General features: G+C 45.1%; 1 protein-coding gene across 1 annotated transcript in view; it reads left to right on the top strand.

The window, feature by feature from the left end:
* Positions 1 to 16,768, top strand: part of SLC4A8 (solute carrier family 4 member 8) — a 408,829-nt gene that overhangs the window by 360,833 nt on the left and 31,228 nt on the right. Inside the window, exons 20-22 of the mRNA XM_029594968.1 lie at positions 5,804 to 6,055; positions 6,457 to 6,525; positions 8,400 to 8,573. Coding sequence (XP_029450828.1) covers positions 5,804 to 6,055; positions 6,457 to 6,525; positions 8,400 to 8,573 — 495 coding nt within the window. The remainder of the gene's footprint in view (positions 1 to 5,803; positions 6,056 to 6,456; positions 6,526 to 8,399; positions 8,574 to 16,768) is intronic.

Consider the following 16,768-nt stretch of genomic DNA (forward strand, 5'->3'; position numbering starts at 1 on the left):
TCCAATTACAGACTGAACAAGATGACAGGCATCAAATGATGGAGCTGTTACAATTCCTGGATGCTCCCAAGGAAATAACCTCCATCCTTATCCACCAGGTTTTTCTGGATCTCCTCAAAAAGAACTGGGAACATCCTGGCTCTGTGGCTCCAGTCCACAGGAAAGCTGACACCACCTATCACGTTCAGTCAGCCCCAGGCTTTAGCAAAACTCAAATGGATCACCAATCTGTGGTTGTCGAATCTGCCCAGAAAAGAGCAAGGAGATCAAAACCTCACACTTCCTTTCCCCCAGGCAAGGAACAGAAATTTCTAGATGCCATTGGTCGCAGTGTCTTCCAGGGATCAATGCTCATCTCCAGAATTGCCTCTTATCAGCTCTATATGACCCAATATAATAGGGTCTTATTTAAGCAGATACAAGACTTAACAGACTCCCTGCCTCAGCAATTTCAAGAGCAACTCCAAACCCTAGTAAACCAAGGGTTTTGAGGCAGGCAAGCATGAGATCAGATCATCTTACGATATCTTTGACATTGCTACCAGGGTATCTGCAGCTGCTATCTCGGCAAGACGATGGGCCTGGCTCAAGTCCTCCGACCTTCGCCCTGAGGTACAAGACAGATTATCCGACGTGCCCTGTGTAGGAGATAATCTGTTTGGCGAGCAGATTCAAAGAACGGTGGCGGAACTCAAGGACCATCATGAGACCCTAAGACAGCTCTCTCTGATGCCTTCTGAGTACTCTTCAAAACAGCCCTTCAGAAAGGACTCTAAGAAGTCATTCTTCTGCCCAACGAAGTCCTACCCGCCACCAACTAGAACCCGTTCTACGAGACCATTTCAAAAAGCCCAGTCTCGTTAGACACGAAAACAAAAACCGCAAGCGGCTCCTCAGCTGGGCCCTGCTTCCGGTTTTTGACTCCTGCATAAAGAGCAGCAGCCATCTTCCATTGCCCCACATACCAGTGGGAGGTCGATTGTGCCATTTCAACAACAGGTGGCACTCAATCACCTCAGACCAGTATATCCTAGCGATAATTGCTCGAGGTTATCGTCTGAACTTTCTCTCCATTCCACCGGACTCCCCACCTCTACCAACGTGGAGAACATGCGATCATTCCATCCTTCTGGAAAAGGTGGTCTCCCTCCTCCTCCAGTCCAAGGCAATAGAACCAGTTCCTTATTCCCAGCAAGGCCTAGGGTTCTATTCCTGGTACTTTATAGTCCCCAAAAATTCAGGAGGTATTCGTACAATTCTGGATCTACGTCTCACAAGTTCTTCCTGCAATTTATCACAATCTGCTTGTGATTTAACTACTCTGAACAATTTTGTGTCATCTGCAAATTTGATTATCTCACTCGTCGTATTTCTTTCCAGATCATTTATAAATATATTGAAAAGTAAGGGTCCCAATACAGATCCCTGAGGCACTCCACTGTCTACTCCCTTCCACTGAGAAAATTGTCCATTTAATCCTACTCTCTGTTTCCTGTCTTTTAGCCAGTTTGCAATCCACGAAAGGACATCGCCACCTATCCCATGACTTTTTACTTTTCCTAGAAGCCTCTCATGAGGAACTTTGTCAAACGCCTTCTGAAAATCCAAGTATACTACATCTACTGGTTCACCTTTATCCACATGTTTATTAACTCCTTCAAAAAGTGAAGCAGATTTGTAAGGCAAGACTTGCCCTGGGTAAAGCCATGCTGACTTTGTTCCATTAAACCATGTCTTTCTATATGTTCTGTGATTTTGATGTTTAGAACACTTTCCACTATTTTTCCTGGCACTGAAGTCAGGCTAACCGGTCTGTAGTTTCCCAGATCGCCCCTGGAGCCCTTTTTAAATATTGGGGTTACATTTGCTATCCTCCAGTCTTCAGGTGCAATGGATGATTTTAATTATAGTTTACAAATTTTTACTAGTAGGTCTGAAATTTCATTTTTTAGTTCCTTCAGAACTCTGGGGTGTATACCATCTGGTCCAGGAGATTTACTACTCTTCAGTTTGTCAATCAGGCCTACCACATCTTCTAGGTTCACCGTGATTTGATTCAGTCCAATCATTACCCATGAAAACCTTCTCCATTACGGGTACCTCCCCAACATCCTCTTCAGTAAACACTGAAGCAAAGAAATCATTTAATCTTTCTGCGATGGCCTTATCTTCTCTCAGTGCCCTTTTAACCCCTCGATCATCTAACAGTCCAACTGACTCCCTCACAGGCTTCCTGCTTTGGATATATTTTTAAAAGTTTTTACTGTGAGTTTTTGCCTCTACAGCCAACTTCTTTTCAAATTCTCTCTTAGCCTGTCTTATCAATGTCTTACATTTAACTTCCCAATGTTTATGCTTTATCCTATTTTCTTCTGTTGGATCCTTCTTCCAATTTTTGAATGAAGATCTTTTGGCTAAAATAGCTTCTTTCACCTCCCCTTTTAACCATGCCGGTAGTCATTTTGCCTTCTTTCCACCTTTCTTAATGTGTGGAATACATCTAGACTGTGCTTCTAGAACGGTATTTTTTAACAATGACCACGCCTCTTGGACATTTTTTACTTTTGTAGCTGCTCCTTTCATTTTGTTTCTAACTATTTTTCTCATTTTATCAAAGTTTCCCTTTTGAAAGTTTATCACGAGAGCCTTGGATTTGCATACTGTTCCTCTTCCAGTCATTAAATCAATTTTGATCATATTATGATCACTATTGCCAAGCGGCCCCACCACCATTACCTCTCTCACCAAGTCCTGTGCTCCACTGAGAATTAGATCTAAAATTGCTCCCTCTCTCGTCTGTTCCTGAACCAATTGCTCCATAAAGCTGTCATTTATTCCATCCAGGAACGTTATCTCTCTAGCGTGTCCCAACGATACATTTACCCAGTCAATATTGGGGTAATTGAAGTCTCACAAAACAAACGTCGCATAAATTTTTTAATGTGCATAGAATTTATCTAGAACAGTGGACCATCATAACACCCTTGGTTATTTAGGCAGTAAGCCACACTTTTAACCTTACAGGGTCATGTTTAATCATCGGTCCATTAAATGTCTTTTTACTTCTTTAATTAAATATTCTCTTTTTTTCTTTTTCTCTTTTATAATTAATAAAATCTTTTGAAATCTTTTGCAGTATATTTGAAGACGGAATTGCCTTACTTGTGCGGAGCGCCGCTGCGCTTCCGACCTTTGTATCCTGTGCCGCTGCGCTATTATCTCCAGCGCTGTCGTGAAGTCTCCCATTATTACTGCACTACCAATTTGATTAGCTTCCCTAATTTCTCTTAGCATTTCACTGTCCGTCTCACCATCTTGACCAGGTAGACGGTAGTATACTCCTGTCACTATAGTCTTCCCCGACACACAAGGGATTTCTACCCATAAAGATTCAGTTTTGTATTTAGTCTCATTCTTTGTTTTTATGCTTTGACAGTCGTTATACTGAAGGGGTTAGTGTACAGGTTCTCCCCTTAAAGGAACATCCTCACAATTTTGGTCTGTCTCCACCTGCTGGATAGGGGACATAACCCACTGTCTGGACTGATCCTTGGTACTACAGGAACGAAAATTATCAGGTAAGAACTAATTTTCCTTTATACAAGCTCCTTGTACACTGGATTTAAGGCTTTGCAGCTTGCAGAAACCTTAGCAGAATTATCATTAAATAAGAAAATCTTTTTCCCTTGATATTCCAGGCTGCCCTTCTTGCAGGCCTGCATCAGTTGTGCCTTTACAGCATAGTTCAAAATCCTGACCGTCGCTGGTCTCGGGTGCAGTTCTGAATCAAAAACTGGGCCCACATGATGTCCCCTTTCAGCTAGCACTGGCTCAGTTTCTAAAGAAAACCCTAAGGCTTCTGGTAGCCATATTGAATACAAAGTGCATAAGCTTGGAGTCTTTGTTTAAGCTGTTCTGGCAGACCAATTATCCTGATGTTGTTTCTACCACCTCTGTTCTCCTGATCTTCAGTCCGGGCCGTGAGGAGCACGTTTTCCCACTGTAAAGCCACAATCTGGGTGGTAAGTTATTCCGTGTTCACTTCTTTCATCGCCAATCTATTGTCAATATCAGTTTTTTGTAGTAATCCTTTCTGCTCTTTCCTTGATATCCTCGAGGGCTGCTTGAAATTTATTGTCTATCATCCATGATAGCTGAAATGTTTTTAGAAATTTCAGAGATCAGTTCATCTCTAAACGCACGTAAAGAGAGTTCACCTTCCGACGTCATTTTTTGATCTCAGAGTTTCAGTTTATCTCGCAGCCCTCTAGCAGTTTTTACCGATACGACAACTGCGCTGCAAACCAAATAAACATGCGTTAGTTCTGTGGTAAATGCCCTAATGCAGCGATAATGTATGTTATTTTAAAAATCATGAGTTAATTTTGCTCTAATAACACAAGAAAGGCAATGAACCGCTTTCCTAACAAATGCATGCAAAGCAGCTCATTACTAGGTAATTTTATGTAAATTACATAGTTTGCCTGAAAAATGGCAAGCTGCATTATTTTCTGGAAACTTTTCTACAAATCTGGAGTTGTAGCTACCTTTCCCTGGGAGTAACACTGCTCTTGGGGCAGTGAGTTTAAAAGGTCTGAGTGCCCAACAAAGTGACCCTTCCCCCCCCCCCCCCCCTTACAAGTAGGAAAAACATCCCGGAGGTCTGGAGAGACTCCCAGCACTGCCCCCTCCCCCGCCTGTTAAATTAGTCCCAGTGCACAAATAGTTTAAAAAAAAAAAAAAAAAAAAAGTGAAAGAGTAAAAGCTCAGAGCCCTCTACTACCCTCTCTCCCAAACTTCACCCCTTTTTATAAATGTTTCCCCTGACCTCTGTGACCCCCCCAAGCCTCTGACCCCCCCCCCCCCCCTCCCCTTCTTTAGCATATACCCTAGCCATCCACCATTGCTATACCTTTACAACTCTAATGGGCTGGTGGGGCCCTTAATGTCCTCTAGGCTCTGGGCCCAGGACCATTAATGAAAAAGATGGTGCCAGCCAAACTGTGTGCTTCTCATGCCTCTGTCACATGATAGGGACATGGGGAGCACGTAGGTCAGCTGGCACAATATTTTTCAGTAACTCCTCCAAGCCTAGGGGGGTACTCCAGGCTCCACTAGCCCACTAGAGAGGTAAAAGGGGGGCAGGAGATGTGGTAGTGTGTTTCAGTTACTGGTTCTGGAAGTTACTTAGCTGGGAAGGAACAGCAGCATTGGTATCAGAAAGTATCAGGCAAATCTCCAGAGAAGTGAGATCCTGATTTATTGTTCTCATCTTGAAACTCCCAGCTGTCCAGACTAGTATGGAGAGCCTAATACAGCAAGAACTGATAGAGGTAAGACAAAATTTCAAGCTGTGACTATTGAACCAACAATAGCAAAAGTATTGTTGTACACAGATGTTATTGTGTATGAGCTACTGGGGCCTCACACTGGTAGAGGAGGAATTAAACATCAAGGCTCCCGAGGTTTCCCATAACTGAACTGATGTGGCTTTTGTCCATCATTCTGGTCAGAATAGAACGGATCAGCTTTTACTCCCTTAATCCTATTCTTCTGGACTCGTAACAACTTGAAACTAAGGTGAAGTAGATAGTGTTGAGAAGCTGATAAAATTCTTATGGACACACCTAAATATTTATAGCTTTCAGATTATGTGCAGTTTGATGTCGTGACACACACACGCAGACACTGAAGTTGGGGTGCGTGCATGCGTGTGTGTGTGTAGGCTCGTGACTTTCATCCGTCCCCGAGTTTCTCTGCCCTGTGTCTCACAGCTGTGTGAATCCCTGTCTCCCCACTGCAGAAAGGCTGCGGCTACCACCTGGACCTGCTGATGGTCGGGCTGATGCTGGGCGTGTGCTCCGTGATGGGGCTGCCCTGGTTCGTGGCAGCCACTGTCCTCTCCATCACCCACGTCAACAGCCTCAAGCTGGAATCTGAGTGCTCGGCCCCGGGAGAGCAGCCAAAGTTCCTGGGAATCCGCGAGCAGAGGTTCACCGGGCTCATGATCTTTGTCCTCATGGGTTGCTCCGTCTTCATGACCGGTGTTCTGAAGGTACAAGCTTAATAACATCCCATGTTTGTGCGCCCAGTAACCATTAATATGCAGTGCCCCTGATTGACTTCGGTAGCCATTCAGTAATTATCTTGGGAGCACCATTTATTTGTAAATATTAATCAGTCGGAGATTGCGCAGTCGGGAATTAATTTAAAGAAAGGTGCTTAATCTTAAGTAGAAATGAGCATCAAGCACACAAAAAAAAACCAAAGCCCGAGACCTTGAATTAGGGAAGAAAAGAGAAACATATATTACACCATTTTTACTGATGTTCCAGTCTAATAATCAAAACTCATTATGTCTCCCGAGTCTGACTCCCCACAATGCAATCTTTGCAGCTGTACATATTGTGTTTGTGACCGCGTGCGTGTGGCTGACATGTTCTGCTTTGTTGTCAGTTCATCCCAATGCCAGTGCTTTATGGTGTCTTCCTCTACATGGGCGTCTCTTCGCTTCGAGGAATTCAGGTATGTCTGTATGGTTAATGACAGGAGTTTATAGATCTGCCAAATGACTACCTCAGCCTATTAGGGGATCCATTTCCTTAAACCTTCAAAAATCCATCATTTTCTGAAGTGGATCATGTGACTGTGCATGCTCTGAATGTAGTGTAAAGACTAGAAGTGTTTTGGTTTGTTTTTTTTTACTTGGCAGTTTCCTTCCTTAGCCCAATCAGAACCAGATCCTTCATTCACAACTACCCTAAGATTTTTGTTTTCTGTATTTCATAATACCCCTGCCCCGATCGTATTCCTAGTGTGGTCATTGCGGCAACAGTTCTAGACCAGGGGCCATGCACCAGAGCTTCGTCTGGAACCCTGCAGTCATGCCAGGCCCCTAGGGGTTGCCCTTCAGTGATATTTATGATGTTGCACCCCCTCATTTCCATGAGCTGAGAGCGCTGCCTCTGCAGCATCCCCAGCTCTATTTGATCCGAATAGCAGAAGATCTGACTCTGGGATGGAACGGGGCTTTCCATATGGTAGTTGCCCCACAGCTTCCTCAGTTTTCTTTTTGTCTGCCAGCAATATTAGTCTTGTTTTCTGAGCTGACAAAGAATGTCTTTAATGCTGTTAGCAAATTTTTTGTCACTTTCGCTCTCTTCCAAATGGTTCCCCAATCAAATTTAGCAGCACATTTTAAGTTGTTGGGGTTTTTTTTTTTACTTCTCAGGATCTTGCAGGCACCTGTAGTTTTTTAGTGATACCATGTGTCTGCAGTCCCACTCAACTAGAGTTTCTCTTTTCACAGGCCTCTCTCCAAAAGAAAAGAATGTCTTTAATTTGATTTGCCTCATCAGGTTTTTTTTGTTTGCTTTTTTTTGTTTTTGTGGGGGGGTTTTGTTGTTTTTGGTTTTTTACAGTAGTCAAGCAGCAAGCCGTACATTAAAATGGTACCTTAAGTGCATACAGAAAATATAGCTGACTGATTACCTTCAAAGGAAGCTTTAATGCTGTTATCCCACACGTGTGACAGCCGATCTGCTTGTCTTCAGTTGTTTGCCTGTAACAGGTGTTCTCTGAAGATAGATCTCCAGTTACATATGCTTGCCTGTCTGCCCTTGAGAACTGCTCTATCTCTTTGTTAGCTTGGCTAAAGAGAAAATGAGGCAGCTATTGGGCCACTACCACTTGGGTTTTGTCACATGACCCAAGAGAGCATGTGTTACAGATAAGCAAATTTTGCTTCCCTGCTGCATTGCTTCTGTTCCATAGAAGAATATTTTCCCATTGAATATTCCGCAGAAGAAAGAGAGGAGAAAAAACAGTGCTGTTACTGCTATTATTACTCTGCTACGGAAGGGTGACCTGAGGCACTTGGAGAAAAGAAATTGGCCCAGATCCATGCAGACATTAGATCCCAGGAATTCCTGGCTCCCAGTACTGTGTCCTAACTGCTAGAACATGCTTTGTTATCTCTCTCTTACACTGTACCTCATTGCCTTTTCTTTCTTTCTTTTTAATATACTCATGTGACCTTCTAAGAGAGCCAGTGGCAGAAGGGTAATTATAAACTTCAGCACAGGTAGATGAAATGACTTGCCTTATGCCACACAGGTGGTCAGTGGCAGAGTTTGACATAGGCAAGCGAGTTCTTTTTTTCTAAGTCACAGGAGAAAATTAGTGGCAGAGTCCAGATTAGGGCTGCGGTTCAGGGAGGTGGTTGATTTTTCTCAATGCTAGGGGCCGTGCTGGAATTTGAACTCCATTCTCCAGGGGCTGCCCTGATGTGTAGTTTTGTGCTCGTACCGCATCGTAAGCAATTGTGTGATGTACTGTCTTACAATGCATTTGTATAATATTCGAGGGCTGTCATCCCTTTTGCACATTGTGTCTTACAGTTTTTTGACCGACTGATGCTCTTCGGCATGCCAGCAAAACACCAGCCTGATTTCATCTACCTGCGGCATGTGCCCCTGAGGAAAGTGCACCTCTTCACTGTCATCCAGCTGACGTGTCTGGTCTTGCTGTGGGTCATTAAAGCATCTCCTGCTGCTATCGTCTTTCCCATGATGGTAAAATACTGAGTGAGCTGTGTGCCATTCACATTAAAGCAATACTGCTGTATAGAGGAATATCAGAGAAAGCTGCGAAGTTGATCAATCAATGGGATTGGCATTTTTATAGTGCCTTTTATTCAAACAAGAACCCAAAGTACTTTATTATCTACTAGTTCAGGAACATACAAGCAAACACTTCTGAGGTGACGTCCAGAGTGCTCATTTCTGATGCTTGGACAGCGTGAAAGCTTCCAAAGGGGATAGGGGAAAAAGAAATGAATAAACTAAGGCACAGGACGATAGAGTGACTTGCTGAGTCAATGGCAGATGGGAGATATATTAAGGTTTTCTCTTTATTGTATTTATTTCCTTGTATTTATGAATCACCTCTTCTGTAAATACTCGGAGCAATTTACAATATATGCAAACAATAATTCAAAATACATAAAAACACTTCTATGATTATCAAATATCTGAACAAAATTGAAGTTCCCCCTTTGCAAGCTAGCCCAGGCATACCTGGCTAAGTCAGTATTTCATACAATCATGTTCCCAACTAAAATACATCATGTAAACATCTGAAACCATAAACGTCATACTTCTCCCTCCACTCCCAACCTAAAACCAAAGAAGGGTTTTCAAAATACTAATATGGCTACTAAATTAGCCCCATCTGTTCGCCCCTCTTTAATCAGAGTAGGGTTGTACCACATTAGAACCAATCTGTGTGGACAGGCAGGACCCACGTGGGTGATGTCATCCGATAGCGCCGAGACAAAAAAGCTCTCTCAGAGCAGAAAACCTGAAAATTCTCTTGCAGCCGCCGCCACGTGAGTCTCCTCAGTTTTTTTTTCTTCCGTTTATGTGAAAGATGAGCTTTTATTCTCTCTTCAAACTGCGTATCAAATTTTTTGATTATTTTTTCTTCTGTTAACGAAAGTGCTTTTCATTTTCACAAGTCTCCAAAAAAAGAAAATTTTGAACATTTTTTTTTTATTAGTGTTACATTTTCCTCTGAAAGTGGAGTTTGATCCTGCCTACTACCTCTTCATGATGACAGAAACAAACCGGGCTTTAAAAGATTTTCTCACTGCTCCTACAATAAGTCCTTGTCTGATCAACACAACCGCTGTGTTTGCTGTTTAGACTCATCACATAAAGTACCAAACTGTGCTGCCTGAGCCCGAAAGCCCTCCCCCGCCCCCCAGGGCAAGAAGACCGTGAGCCTCCACATAAAAAGAATTAGTATCAAGTCTTCAGATCAACTAAGAGGAGACCAGCATCAAAATCAAAAAGGCCAGCATCCCCTCATGCTGAGTGCCAAGACTTAGAGAAGTCTTAGCACAGGTGCCATTTTCTCCTCCAGCGAAGTGTGAGAAAGATTGTGTTTTTCACGCCAAAGCACTCAGGGGCAGGCCCCATAGGTGCTAGCAACACCGCACAAAAAAAGATTTTGCCAGTGCCATCCACAAGTAAAGGTAAGGCATCCTTATCAAAAATATTAATTCATTTTGAATCTACTCTGAGAGAACATATTCTATGCCATTTGTAGTTCCAAAATCTGATAGTTCTACTGAAATTCCCCCTGCCAAACAAGAACATCACTCCTCCATGAGATAGTGTGACTTGCCTTCATCAAAAACAATTTTTGGGGCCATTTTGAGTCTCTGGCCTCAAAATCCAGTCAGGTTTTCAGGATATCCTTAATGAATATACATGAAATAAATTTGCATACAATGCATGCAGATCTATCTTATGCATATTCATTATGGATATCTTGAAAACCTGACTGGCTAAGTCTGCCCCGAGGACTGGGTTGAGAAGTATTGCCTTAGAGGAAGTGGAATCCTGAGACTTAGCCTGTGATATGGTATACAATAATTTTGGTTTGGGTTAATAAGGTGGCGTAGTGGATTGTGCTTCAGATTTTGGGGCCAGAGACTCAAAATGGCCCCAAAAATTGTTGTTGATGAAGTCAAGTCACACGATCTCATGAAGGAGTGAATATACATGAAATAAATTTGCATACAATGCATGCAAATCTATCTTATGCATATTCATTATGGATATCTTGAAAACATGACTGGCTAACCAGGATCAGTCTAGACAGTGGGTTATCTCCCCCTTCCAGTAGATGGAGTCAAATAGAACTTTGAAGGATGCTTCCTTATAAGGTAGTGCACCCTCTACTAATCCTCAGTATTCTCTTGATTCCAGCAGATGACAGTGGTGGCTTTCGTTCCCCACTGAGATGACTAGAAAGCTATTTTAGGAATTTTCTCTATTTTCCTCAGCTTTCCTTTCTTTTGGATGGATCAAGTCTAATTAAAAAAAAAATCTTTGAATTTTGAATTTTCTGAGGGAATTATTTGGAGAGCTTTCCTGTAGCCTCCGCTCCTGTTTTAGTGGGAGCATTCTATAGCTTGCAGGCAGTACTATTTGCAGCTTTCCCCACCCCTCCCATCTCTGTTGTCAGGGTAAGTTTGTTTTTATTTCCTTTTGACAGGTTATTTCCTCTCTCCGGGGTGCAAGTCGGTGGTGCTGACCTCTCCCTCTGTGGCTGCTATACGACCCGCTGCTCCTGAGACGCCGTTTTCCTCGGGGCAGCCGGCACAGAGAGGCGTTATTCCTCTGTGGCTCTATCTCTGGGTCGCTAGGGGATAGAGAGAGAGCAGGACTGAAGCAGAGGCTATTACCCACTTCTTACAGCCACAAACCTGGTGAGCATGAGGAAGAACAGGCTGAAGTGGAGGTTTTTCCCGCTTCCCGCAGCTTTAAACCTTGCCTGTTTCTCGTGTTAAGAACAGCTGGTTCCCTCGCTGCTTGGTCGGGGTTCCTCATGCCTCATTCATCCAGGTGCTGTGCTTGTGGAGAGCCCGGGTCGAGGCTCTCCTGTGAGGGAATTTGTACAGCTTGCCTCCCTGGTGGGGCGGGACCCTCTCAACCGCCGGGCCGCTCTGGTTCTCGTCTTCTGGCGCGCCTCGACGCTCAGGGGCCAGCCCCGATCCCGCTGACCGCGGGAACAGTGGCCATTTTGTCTCCAGACTCGGCTGCTCCGGCGCTAGCAGGAGAAGAGCAGAATGCTCCTTTTTCATCTCAGCCGCCGGTTTTGACACCCGTTCCACCTCTGGAGCCTTTTCCTCCATCAGGGGATCTTCCCATTCTTCCTCCATCGGGGCCACCTCCGTTTTCTACGGATTTTGTTCTCCTGCTTCACAATGCTTACCTGGCCAGAATGTGCCAGCACCATGAATTTTTGGCAGGACCTTCTTCTCCAAAGGTACCCAGTATGGCTGATTCCACTGAGGTCTTGGGAAATGCTCCGACCGTGGGGAGTGCCAAAGGGTCAGCGGTCCCAGGACCAGGGGTATCTCCGACCACCTCAAGTGCTCGAGGGTCCGATTGGTACACCCCTCTGCGGGGGTGTCTGTTCCTCAGCAGGACCCGGATCCAGATGAACCTTCAACTACGGCTCAATTGGAAGGGGATGATCCTAGAGTCCTGCAGATCTTCCAGAGGGATGAGCTGGACCCCCTCATTCCACATATTCTACAGGAATTGGACATTGAGGCCCCTCAGGACCCACCTGAGCCTAATCCACCAGCGAAGAAAGTGGACCCCCTTCTGGCTGGTCTATGTCCGCCTTGTAGGTCCTTTCCTTCCCGTCCCACGTTCCTTCAACTGTTATCCAGGGAATGGGATTCTCCGGAGACCTCCCTCAAGGTCGGCAGAGCCATGGATAAGCTATATCCTCTCCTGGATGATTTCCTGGAGCTTCTTAAGGTTCCCAAAGTAGATTCTGCAGTCTCAGCGATGACAAAAAGAGCTACCATTCCAGTAACGGGTGGTGCAGCCTTGTGAGATCTTCAAGATCGAAAGCTGGAAGTTCACAAAGCGAGGAGTAGCTGGCTTGTTACGGCGGTTACTACCCCAACCAAATGTGCCTGATACTTCACTTTCAATGCATATCCAGCATGGCTCTCTGCTTCTACAGCAGGGGAGAAGAAAAAAAAAAAAAAACCAACAAGAGCTGTACAACATAGTCTAGGTAAAACAAATAAGCATGGGTGTAGCTTGCTTATCGCGGCGGTTACTGCCCCTACTACCCCTAACTAATCAAGCTAGATATTTCACTTGCATGCAGCTCCATCACTGCTCTCTACATTAATGGTGGGGGTGGAAGGGGAATAGAACAAGGAGCTAAGAGTAACAGATAAGAATGAGAGAAAAAATGTGTGAGGCTTGCTGGGCAGACTGGATGGGCCATTCGGTCTTCTTCTGCCGTCATTTCTATGTTTCTATGTTTCTATGTATCTTAAGAGAGTTTTCGAGGTGTCCGCCCTGGGAGTCTGGGCGGCCATTTGTAGTTCCTTCGCTCAGCGTGCAGGCCTCCGCTGGCTTCAACAGCTGCTCAGCTCCCAGGAGTTGCCTCCTGAGGAATCACTTCAGGCAGACCACCTGGAGGCCATGATAGCATATGGAGCAGACGCTCTATATGACTTTCTGAGAGTATTGGCCAGATCTATGGTTTCTGCAGTCTGCAGGGTGTTCCTTTGGACATCCCAAAATGGGTAATCGTCATGACGGATGCCAGTCTCTCTGGCTGGGGAGCGGTGTGTCAGATGAGTTCTGCGCAAGGGAAGTGGACACCGTCCCAAGCAACTTGGCCGATCAATCGCTTGGAGACCAGAGCAGTGTGTCTGGCATTGAAACGCTTCCTACCTCTCGTCCATCATCGCACAGTCCGAATACTCTCAGACAATGCGACCACTGTGGCATACATCAATCGCCAAGGGGGCACGAGGAGCCAGCATGTCTCTTGGGAGACAGACAGGTTGATGGTGTGGGTGGAGACTCATCTCTCCCGCCTAGCGGCTTCCCACATCGCAGGCGTAGACAACGTTCAAGCCAACTTTCTCAGTCGTCAACATCTAGATCCCAGAGAGTGGGAACTCTCAGAGGAGGCGGTGAATCTCCTGTTCCACAGATGGGGGAACCCCTATCTGGATCTAATAGCAACCTCCCGGAATGCCAAGGCAGCTCGGTTCTTCAATCACAGAAGAGAGTACGGCGCAGAGGGAGTGGATGCCTTAGTCCTCCCCTAGCCCCGTCACGTTTTCCTCTACATGTTTCCCCCTTGGCCTCTGGTGAGCAAGGTGCTCCGGAGAATAGAGTCCCATCAGGGTCCGGAAATGCTAGTGGCGCCGGAATGGCCCTGTCGTCCGTGGTTTGCAGACTTGATCAACCTCGCAGTGGACGGACCTCTTCGTCTGGGTCACATTCCACGCTTGCTGCATCAGGGTCCGGTATCTTTCACCCAGGCTGAGTACTTCTGTCTTGTGGCCTGACTTTTGAGAGGCGCTGGTTAAGACGGTGTGGATACCCAGAGGCCGTTATCTCGACCCTCCTCAAGGCTAAAAAGACGTCTCCCTCCATCTCCTATATCAGGGTATGGAAAGTTTTTGAGAACTGGTGTGCCTCCATACCTGTGTCGCCACGGACCGCCTCAGTGGCTCAGATCCTATCTTTTCTTCAACAGGGACTGGACAAGTGTCTGGTCTACAACTCGCTGAGAGTGCAAGTCTTTGCCCTAGGCTCTTTACTTCATCAGTGAGAGGGACCTTACCTCTCCTCTCATCCGGATATCATCCGATTCCTCAGGGGGGTGAAGCACGTGAAACCCCCGGTCCACGCTCTTTATCCTTCGTAGAGTCTCAATCTCGTTCTCCGAATCTTGGACGGACCACCCTTTGAACCCATGCATTCCGCGACCCTCAAGGATATCACTCTCAAGACTGTTTTCCTGGTAGCTATCTGTTCTGCCCGCAGTATCTCGGAGCTTCAAGCACTCTCGTGCAGAGAACCCTATCTTCGTTATACAGATTCGAGAGTTTCCTTGCGTACTGTGCCTGCTTTTCTGCCAAGGATAGTTTCCGAGTTCCACTTGAATCAGACGGTAGAGCTTCCGTCCTTCTCAGTGGACGCATCGGCGGATCTACGCAAGCTAGATGTCAAGCGTATCCTCATTCGCTATCTGGAAGTCACTAATGATTTTCACTTTGTCGGACCATCTTTTTGTTCTCTGGCATGGTCCGAAGAAGGGGGCCAAGGCGTCGAAAACTGCCATTGCTCGCTGGCTGAAGGAGGCGATCTTGGTGGCCTACATTGGAGCGGGTCGACAACCTCCGGCGTGTGTCAAGGCCCATTCTCTTCGTGCTCAGGCTGCTTTCTGGGCGGAGATGCAATTGGTCTCGTTCCAGGAGATTTGTCGAGCGGCAACTTGGAAATCGTTACATACCTTTGTTCGTCATTATCGTCTACACATACAGTCTCCTACTTTTGGCTCCTTTGGCTCTAGGGTCATTCGAGCAGGGCTTTCCATGGCCCACTCTACGTAGGGAAGCTTTGGTACATCCCACTGTCTGGACTGATCCTGGTATGTACAGGGAAAAGAAAATTGTTCCTTACCTGCTAATTTTTGTTCCTGTTGTACCAAGGATCAGTCCAGACGCCCTCCCTGACTGTTTATTGGGTTTGGGATTGCCTCTCTGCTCAAATTGTTCTTCAGTGCCTTTTTTCCTTTGGCTGGTTAATGGTTCATTCTGCAAGTTTGTTATTTGACACTGTTTTGTGCCCTTTGCACACTGTTATTTGTTACTTAATTCTGTTGTTCTTGATACATCCTGATTTTCCTCTTTGCTTTGATATACTCCATACTGAGGATTAGTAGAGGGTGCACTACCTTATAAGGAAGCATCCTTCAAAGTTCTATTTGACTCCATCTGCTGGAAGGGGGAGATAACCCACTGTCTGGACTGATCCTTGGTACTATAGGAACGAAAATTAGCAGGTAAGGAATAATTTTCTTTTGTGTTCCCTTACATGCATCAGTTTGCACTTGTCCCCCTTCCCCAGAATGTTCCCCAGTTCCTAACAAATCTAAAACCACCTTCCCTGCACCATTTTCTCATCTGTACATTGAGACTGGAGCTCAGCCTGCATCTGGAGCATTTCTGAACAGGAAGCATTTCTGAAAATGCAATCTTGGAAGTTTTGGATTTCAGTTTCCTACCTTAAGAGCCTAAATTTAGTCTCCAGAACCTCTCTTCTGCACCTTCCCATGTCATTGGTACCCACATGTACCACATGGCACGTAAGGTTGCTTCCTTTGCAGTAGGCAGGTAAGTTACCAAGTAATCCTCATGTCCACCAGCCATCCAGCTATCTTCATTTCTAATGATCAAATCACTCACTATAATGGCCATCCTAACCCACCCTTCCTGGGCACACAGCCCTAGAGACACATCCTTGGTGCGAGAGGATAAGGTATCACCTGGAGGGCAGGTCCTAGCTACAGGATCATTTCCTGCCACACCAAGGTGATGGTCTCCTGCAAGGTAACCTTGTTACTCCAAAACAAGGATAGAGATATCCCAAAAGCACAAGCTGTTAGCAGACTTCAAGGGTTGGGAGTGAATACCACTGTTCTATGCAGTTGCCTTCTGAAATGAGTAAGGTTATTCTCGCATTAAGAAGAGACTTATGAGAAGATCTTACAACTTTAAATGGAAACAAATTTCTATCTGGTTTTCACAAGTCAGTAGGAACCCCCAATAAGTGCCGTTTCCCTCTTGCTTCAATACCTCTTAAGCCTATCTGACTTAGGATTGAAAACTGCCTGAGTTCATCTTAATGCTTATAGGAATGGTCCATGAAAATCTGGCAGGAAGGAATTCCTATCTCCCAGGATTAACTCATCTTAAAGCTGCGGTTCAAGATCCTCCTACTCCTTTGGATCTAAATAAACTTCTGACTCAACTCATGAAATCCCATATCTGCTCAATTCCTTTCTTGGAAGATTTTGTTTTGATAGCGCTAACTTCCTCACAAAGAGTAAATGAATTGCAAGCAGTAGTTTAATGCTCTCTGTATACCCAAATTTCCCACAACAGAGTAGTTTTGGAAACTCATCCTACATTTCTACTAGTCAAACATGGGCTTTCAGTTACAAAAATAACTCTTTTCATGTGCATTTCTGATTGCATCTCTTGTTGCTCTGGCTGAGTAGAACAATAACTTCAATCCAAGTCAGGGCTGCAGCAGCTTCCTTAGACCATCTTTGCTCTGCTTCCATAGAAGATATTTGCAAAACTGCCACCTGGTCTCTCCACGCATTCTCAGCTTGTTACAGCCTAGAAAATGCTTCATGT

The sequence above is a fragment of the Rhinatrema bivittatum genome, chromosome 3 (genome assembly GCF_901001135.1).
Source record: "Rhinatrema bivittatum chromosome 3, aRhiBiv1.1, whole genome shotgun sequence".
NCBI lineage: Eukaryota > Metazoa > Chordata > Amphibia > Gymnophiona > Rhinatrematidae > Rhinatrema > Rhinatrema bivittatum.